The sequence below is a fragment of the Piliocolobus tephrosceles genome, chromosome 6 (assembly GCF_002776525.5).
Source record: "Piliocolobus tephrosceles isolate RC106 chromosome 6, ASM277652v3, whole genome shotgun sequence".
NCBI classification, from domain to species: Eukaryota; Metazoa; Chordata; class Mammalia; order Primates; family Cercopithecidae; genus Piliocolobus; species Piliocolobus tephrosceles.
In genome coordinates, this window is record NC_045439.1 from 107,550,504 (window position 1) to 107,559,126 (window position 8,623).

Sequence of the window (8,623 nt, forward strand, 5' to 3'; positions counted from 1 at the left end):
CCTTTCCTCTAAAGAGAACTGAGGATTCCATGTTATCCTGACTTTTCAGTGACCTTGTCCCTACACCTGTCATCTTCGGCAGAATCTTCCCTACTCCATCAGCTCTCTGATGCTGCTGCATTTGACAATAGTAACGTATTAAATTTTTATTACATTATCTTTCCCTGAATACTCGCATGACATTGCCCTATTTCTAGTTCTCATTCCACATCTCATATTGTGCCTATGCTGGTTTTTCACTCCCTCACCCTTAATATTCTTCCCTTCCTCCCCCAATTTGATCTTTATTCCTCTGTTTTCTCTCCGTCTCCTGGAGAATGAGGTAGGGGAGGAGAGGGAGTGTGGAAATTGAGGCAGGATGGAGAGGATGTTTCTGCTGGCAATTTGTCACTCTCACATATTGGGATGGCAAAAAAGTTGATAACTATTGCTCACTACTCTCTGGAGAATTCATTTAGTCTCAGAACTACCACATTTACTCTAGGTAGTAATTCTCCGATTTGATTTTTCTCTGTAATTTTATAGCCTCTTGCAGGTGGATCACCTGAGGTCAGGAGTTCAAGACCATCCAGGCCAACATGGTGAAACCCTATCTCTAATAAAAATACAAAATTAGTCGGTGTAGTGGCACACGCTTGTAGTCCCAGCTACTGGAGAGACTGGGACAGGAGAATCACTTGAATCCGGGAGGCAGAGGCTGCAGTGAGCCGAGATCCTGCCACTGCACTCCAGCCTGGGCAACACAGAGTGAGACTCTGTCTCAAAAAAAAAAAAAAAAAAAAAAACAGCCTCTTTCCTGAGATCCAGTCCACGCTTCTAACAGCATAATGAATATTTATATTTTTATGTCCCACTACTGGACATTTCCAACTAAACACAACCAAACTTTGGCATCAACTTTCCCATCTAAAATAATTCCCTTAATACCTTCCCTATCTTTTGAAAGACCCAACCAATCTCTGTTACTCAGGTTTGAAAAATGGTGTTACTGTCTTCACTTCTTATAGCCAGTCAGTGATGAAACCATCATTGGGAATGCTACATTATCCTCATCAAAGAGAGGGGGTAAAGAACTCTAACCAAAGCGCTATCCGCATCAATTCTTCCTGCTACACTCACTACAATCTTACTTCTAGCCTAATATCAAAGTAAAAGACCACTTTCTTCATGTCATTTCTTTATCTAGCAATTTAGAATAGCTCCAATATCAGCTATATATAAAGTCTCAACACCTACAGCAATGGGTCCTCTGAAATCTGACAACCACCTTCACAGCCCATTTACTATTTTTCTCTACTAAAGAATTTCTCAACCTTTTTGTTCCCAGAGCCCTTTACAGTCTTAAAAATGATTGAGAACCCCCAATAACTTTCACCTATGTGGATATCTATCTATATCCACCTTATTATAAATTAAAATTGAGAAAAATTTAAAACACAAAGTACAGAGGCATACATCACATTAACTGTCAGAGCGATGCCATTACATCACATAGCCTGAAAAACTCCACGGACACTTGTGAGAGAATGAGAGTGAAAAAGGCAAATAACATCTTAGTATTATTATAAAAATAGTTTTGACTTCTAGTACCTAGCTCACTTTGAGAATACTGCTCTACTTTGCTTCTCTTATCCATCTCTCTTCATCAATCATCAATGATTACTTAAGACTGGTGTTTGTGTGCATCAATAGGGAGGAAAAAAGAAACACTGATAACCACAGATTTACAAAACAATCTCCAAAGTCATTAGCATGCTTGCTCATTCACAGTCTGACAAAGCCTATCAATTTTATTTCCTGCTATTACCACCATTTCCTTTACCTCCTATGCTGCACAATTCAACCCAGGTTGAAGGTCCCAAGTAGAAGAAATCCTTTTCTGCTTCAGTATCTTTCAATACACTATTCTCTTTGCCCAGGTCTTTTCTCACTCATCCTTTGGATCTAGTTCACAGGTTATCTCTTCTATGAAGTCTTCCCTTGATAATCCCCTCCCCAATTACCCTTTTCTCTGCGCTTCCATAGCATATTAGAGCTTCTCACATTGCACTGTAATTATTGTTTATATGTTTGTCATCCCACTACATGAAGGCAGATTTGCATCATACTCATTTTTGCATTTCCTTTTTTTTCTTTTTTGGGGATGGGGTTTCGCTCGTTGCCCAGGCTGGAGTGCAGTGGCTTGATCTCGGCTCACTGCAACCTCCACCTCCTGACTTCAAGCAATTCTCCTGCCTCAACCTTCCAAGTAGCTGGGATTACAGGTGCCCACCACCATGCCCATCTAATTTTTTTGTATTTTTAGTAGAGATGGGGTTTCACCATGTTGGCCAGGGTGATCTCGAACTCCTGACCTTACGTGATCCACCTGCCTCAGCCTTCCAAAGTGCTAGGACTACAGGTGTGAGCCACCGCGCCTGGCCTCATCTTTGCATTTCTAGTACCTCACGCACAGTGGGAACCCAAATATTTGATCATTCACTTGAATCTGTCTGAATTGAATGAGTCAGTTTAATATGCCTCTATCTCCAAATACTCCAGACCACAGTACTTGTCCTTTCCTCCGAATTTCTGCAGTACTATATAAGAAGAAAGACTAAAGGAAAATAATAGCTATCCCTTCCTACAAAAAAGATTAGGGACTCTGGCCCATTAGAGCAAGTCTAACTCCCTAGTTGAGAGCCTCTATCAAGTGGCTCTTCTTCACCTTTTCAACCATATTTTTCATTATTCTCCAACATTAACTTACCACCTCTGTCATTTAATAAACATATAAACACAAAATATCCATTCTATTTTCATTCCTTTGGTTTATACTCTTCTCTCCCCTGGGAATTCCATTTCCCTGTTATTCTAAATTCTCTTCCTTAAAAGATCTGTTAAATTGCTCTAATAGTGGTGTCTTTTTAAAAAAGAAAGAAAACAAAAGATTGGTTCAAGACCCATAAATCCCATGAAGCTTTCTAGGACCATGCCATACCAAAGGAAAATTTCCCCTTTCTGAATATCAAATGCATTTCCACAGATTTACCACAATTTACCTACCACTTGTCTCATATAACTTACTATTTCTTGTTCTTAAACAGTTTCAAGTAAGTCAATGATGCCACCTCAAACAGCTTGACAGCCTTTTAAGGGCAGGTACTGTCTTCACTCAAAACATCTCAGTGCCATTATGCACCAGACAATGGCAAGGTTTCTAATTTTATTTCTTTTGTATCAGCCCTTGCTAGTGACAGGAAAATAAAGGCATGTTTGATAAACACTATTCCCTTTACGTGATTTTCTTCCTAAATGTTCAGAAGAATCCAGGTTATTTTTTTCTTTTCCTTTTCTTTTAATATAGGGTCTCACTATATTGCCCAGGCTGGTCTCAAACTTCTGGGCTCAAGTGATTGTCTTGTGTCAGCCTCCAGAGTAGCTGAGCCTACAGAGTAGCTGAGATTACAGGCGCACACCACCACACCCAGTTTGGGTTATTTTTTTTTTCTAGGAAACTTTGTATCTATAGATATAATTACCAATTTGAAAATAAAATAGGTGCTGTGAGATGCATCTTCTCAGCACCCTAACACTGCAAGCTTAAATAAGACACTTTATTTTACAGGTAACTCTCTCTGAGTCCTCATCATACCTATTTTTAAGGGTCCTTCCTTTTTTTTGCTCCTTCACCTTAGACATATCTTTTCTTATTTTAGTTTTTAAGAGTTTTAGCTCCTTTAACACATTCGGATGTATTACTGGTAATAATGCCAAACCATTTGAGAGCCAAAGAAATGAGGCAAGTAAAAATCATGCATAAAATGAAAACAATCTTTGAAAACCAAGAAGTTATGGTAATTGGGTCTCAGACCAATGCTTTTCCTTAAATGGAATTTGTCTAAAGAGCCACATCTTTCCCATCACCATTGTCTTAAGTATCTACACACGAATGGGGCATTAGCTGGAAATCAGACTAAACATAACCATCAAAACTTAGTCCATGATACCACGGATTGATGGTAACTTCTGAAGATTACTTTCTCCAATTCTTCACTTTTTTGTATATGTGATAAAGTAGGTAAGAAAACGTAGAAAATTATAGTTTAAAATAATCATAAGATTAAAGATACTCTTAAGTCCTTCTTGTTTCTAAGTGTATCAACCACAATTGAAAGTTGAAACAACACTACAAGAGAAAACGGAGGTTGGGGCAATTCTTTTCGATATATGTACAAGGGATTATTCTTTCAACATGGAAGTCTGGGAATGAATTTCATGTAAGAAGGGGAAAGAAAGGAAAGAAAGAGGAAAGAAAGGAAGCCATCACCTGACATGCAGCAGCTCCCTCACCCCGCTTTCCTCCACCCCAAAAGCTGTAGGAAGTAGAAAGCTGCAGAATGTACCTTCCAGGCCAGGAGCAAAACATTGAGGATGGCCAGCAAGGGGCAGGGTCCGTTCTCATTCTGGGTGATGATGGGTGTGTTCTCTTCCTTCCACTGGATCCACTTGATGTGATACACAGACTGTCCCGGGAAGCGCTCCTTGGAGGCCGCCAGCACCTGAGCGGTCTCCTCCTCCTCCTCCTCCTCCTCCTCCTTGCACAGAGGAACAGCCCCGGGCAACACAGCCGCGCCCTCCTCCTCCTCAGGGACCCTGTTCTCCGCTCCCTCCTCACTATTGAACTCGCAGCTACTAGGAAAAGAATGCAGGTTAGAGAACGACTCCAGAGAGTCCAGGCTCGGCGATTCCCCAGGAGGGGTCGGGTCGCTGCAACTGCTGCTGAGGCCGCCGGCGCTGCTGGGCTCTTCGGAGCCGGCGGCCGTCAGCTCTGCTTGGCAGGTGCCGGCGAGATCCGGGCTGGCTCCCGCGTCTCCGGCGGGACCCAACTCATGACCCACTCCGGCCACGGCTGTCTCCGGGGAGGCGGTCACCTTGTACTGCCCTCTCAGAGGCGCCTCGGCGGCAGCAGGACTCTCCAAACCACTATCCTTCAAGTCCAAACCCGGGGAGGAGCTGCAAGGTCCGGGAACCTCAGGAGAGCCCGCGGGAGAAGCCGAGTCCGGGAGGCTCCTGCTGGCGGCCGCCGCCCCCAGCCCATTCCCGCCGCTGCTCTCCGCCGCCCATACCCCAGGACCATCACCAGCGGCAAGCCTGGTCTCCCGTAGCCCTTCCTGCGAAGAACCTGTCCCTGACGCTGGCCCGGCCGCCACCCCGTGTTCTAGCGGCTGCAGGCTCTCAGAGGGGCTGCTCTCCATACCGGGCCGCCCGCCCCCAGCTCTATGGAGACCGCGGCCAGTTCTCCGCAGCCAGCGCCTCGGACGCCATGACAGCTGTATTGGCAGCAACAGCGCCCTGGCGCGGCCCCGGCCAGGCACGTCACCGGGGAGGGCACTAAGAACGCGCGCGCGCGCGCGCGCCACCGCGCTCTCCGTGCGCTCTGAGCTTGCCTCCGCTTGCCTGCGCGCTGAGAGGCGAAGGCGAACCACTCAGCAGCCTCCCACGTGGCCCAGCCCCTTCCGTGTGCCCGCCCGAGCTCGCGCTCCGAAGGCCGGGCGTGGAGGGCGTGGCTAGGAGGGCGCGGCCGGGGGGCGCGCCCCCGCGGCTCAGCTCCAGTAGGAAAACATCCTCTCACTATGTGGCCGGAAGTTGAACTCAGGGGCAGCCCGCTTGTGTGCGGCTTCTTTAAAGGCAAGGCAGGCGGCGGACAGCTTGGTTGTAACCTTTTAGCGCTGGGTCGTGTGTGGCCCACCCTGGGGCTCAGGCATTGTGGAGTGGTTGGAGGTGGTTGTAGTATTTGGCAAAGAACTTGTTCCTGAAGGGCTCAGGAGACCTGTTTTCTCAGCTCCTAATATGGAAAATTGAAGGCATTTCTTACGAGATGCAGATTTTAAAGCGGGCATATCTACTCGAGAGGTTTGGATTACTGCACTGCACAAATTCCAGTATCTCTCTGTTTTGGCTGAGAAGAGCTGTGCTTCTCACCAGCTACTGGTGAGACACTCGCCCTACAGGCAGAGTCGGTATGGTTGTGGACACTGACCTGCGCAGCAAAAGAAAGTGGCTAATTTGCGCCAATAATAATAAATTAGCTTGTGTTTGAATTAGCCAAGTGTTTGCGGTTTTGCTAACTTGGCTTCACTTTGCATGGAGTGGGAAATGCCTGCTTCTGAAAAGGTGACTTTTTTCCTAATTAGAATAGACTCCTCTAAGGCCATGCAGTTTTCAAAGAAAAAAGACAAGCTGGACGTTTTGTTAGTAACAAAATGTATGTGGGTCCTATTCTAACTTGTTCCAGAAAAGGGCTTTTTCGCCCATTTTTTTCTTTTCAACATTTTCTGGGCTCTTGGGGATACAAAAATTAACAAGACAGGTCTTCCTTCGCAGACATATAAATACCTCTGTTGGTTAGAGAAGGCAGACAAAATTGCAAAGTAGTATTTCATTCATTCGTTTAATACATTTTAGTACCAAGTAAGTTGCTGGATACTGTCTGGCACTGGAGATGCCATAGTGGATCACAGAGCTTATATCTTCGTGGAGTTTACTGGTTTTTTTTTTTTTTTTTTGAGACGGAGTCTCGCTCCGTGGCCCAGGCTGGAGTGTGCAGTGGCGCGATCTCGGCTCACTGCAGGCTTCGCCTCCCGGGTTCATGCCATTCTCCTGCCTCAGCCTCCCAAGTAGCTGGGACTACAGGCGCCCGCCACCACGCCCAGCTGATTTTTTGTATTTTTAGTAGAGACAGGGTTTCACCGTGTTAGCCAGGATGGTCTCCATCTCCTGACCTCGTGATCCGCCCGTCTCGGCCTCCCAAAGTGCTGGGATTACAGGTGTGAGCTACTGCACCAGGCCAAGGTTTTTTTTTTTTTTTTTTTTTTTTTTTTTTTTTTTTTTTTTTTTTTTTCTTATTGCTATATTTTTAATGCCTACTTAGATGTTTTATTGTTTGTGTGTTTGTTTGTTTTTTTGAGACGGAGTCTCGCTCTGCCACCCAGGCTGGAGTGCAGCTCCGCGTCCCGGGTTCAAGCGATTCTCCTGCCTCAGCCTCCCAAGTGGCTGGGACTATAGGCGCCCGCCGCCAGCTAATTTTTTCTATTTTTAGTAGAGATGGGGTTTCACCGTGTTAGCCAGGATGGTCTCATGATCCGCCTGCCTCGGCCTTCCAAAGTGCTGGGATTACAGGCGTGAGCCACCACGCCCAGCCACACTTAATATGTATTACATATAATACATGCATGTTTAATACTTATATTCTTGTTTACCTGAGAATGCAGAAGACTGTGCCTTTTTTTTTTTCTCTTGAGATGCAGTCTTACTTTGTCGCCCAGGCTAAAGTACAGTGGAGTAATCTTGGCTCATTGCAACCTCCATCTCCCAGGTTCAAGTGATTCTCCTGCCTCAGCTTCCCGAGTAGCTGAGACTACAGGGGCACACCACCATGCCTGGCTAATTTTTTTTGTATTTTTAGTAGAGACGAGGTTTCACTACCTTGGCCAGGCTGGTCTCGAGCTCCTGACCTTGTGATCCGCATTGACATGATACTATGATATATGTCTAACTGTGGGGTCCAGCCCTAGGGGGCTTAGCGGGTGTTCTCCCCGTGTGCAGAGACGAGAGATTGTAATAAATAAAGACACAAGACAAAGAGATAAAGAGAAAACAGCTGGGCCTGGGGGACCGCTACCATCAACATGCGGAGACAGGTAGTGGCCCTGAAGGGCTGCACTCGCTAATGTTTATTGCATACAAGAGAACTGGGCAGGGTAAGGAGGGTGAATCTTCTAAGTGATTGACAAGAGAAGCAAGTCAAGTGGTTACAAGATAGGGGTAGCTGAAGCCTAGGGAGAAGGCAGCATACCTGAGCATTTTCTTCTCTGCACTTATAAGAAAGATCAAAGAGTTTAAGACTTTCACTATTTCTTCTACCGCTATCTACTTACGAACTTCAAAGAGGAACCAGGAGTACGGGAGGAGCATGAAAGTGGACAAGGTGTTGACCATTGAAGCACAGTGCCACAGGGAGGGGTTTAGGCCTCCAGATGACTTCGGGCAGGCCTGGATAATATCCAGCCTTCCACAAAAAGCTGGTGGAGCAGAGTGTTCCCTGACTTCTCCAAGGAAAGGACACTCCCTTTTGCGGTCTGCTAAGTAACGGGTGCCTTCCCAGACAATGGCCTTACCACTTGACCAAGGAGCCCTCAAGTGGCCCTTATGCGGGCATGACAGGAGGCTCACCTCTTGCCTTCTAGGTCACTTCTCACAATGTCCCTTCAGCACCTGACCCTATACCTGCTGGTTATTCCTGGGGTATATTAGTAATGCAACAAAAAGTAATATTAAAAGCTAATAGTTAATAATGTTTATAATAATGATTGATAATCATCCATAATCATCTCTATGTCTAATTTGTATTTTAATTATTCTTATTCTAACTGTTTTCTTTATTATACTGAAACAGTTTGTGCCTTCAGTGCCTTGCCTCGGTGCCTAGGTAGTCCTCCACCCACATCCAAATCTTGGACAACAGGAAAATTATAAAAGATAACGGAGAGCTTTTTCAGAATGTTGAATTTAGGAGTTGTGTGTGCTTTTGATCTTCATGTCAATCCATAAACAATAAATCTTGTTCTTAAATTTGAATTTG

The 8,623-nt window shown here is 45.3% G+C and overlaps 1 protein-coding gene and 1 long non-coding RNA gene across 3 annotated transcripts in view; one reads left to right on the top strand and one right to left on the bottom strand.

The window, feature by feature from the left end:
* The window catches only part of MINDY2 (MINDY lysine 48 deubiquitinase 2), an 87,166-nt gene extending 81,853 nt beyond the window's left edge, over positions 1-5,313 (bottom strand). The window contains exon 1 of one of the 2 annotated variants that reach the window (XM_023228596.1): positions 4,386-5,313. In XM_023228596.1, coding sequence (XP_023084364.1) covers positions 4,386-5,237 — 852 coding nt within the window. In that variant the 5' untranslated portion in view covers positions 5,238-5,313. The remainder of the gene's footprint in view (positions 1-4,385) is intronic. The other variant, XM_023228597.2, reaches the window with a different exon arrangement.
* Positions 5,314-5,655: 342 nt separating this feature from the next.
* LOC111553669 lies at positions 5,656-8,619 on the top strand. The gene is made up of 2 exons (XR_002735031.2): positions 5,656-6,251; positions 7,811-8,619. It is a non-coding gene; the product is annotated as an uncharacterized LOC111553669 (long non-coding RNA).
* Positions 8,620-8,623: the final 4 nt, after the last annotated feature.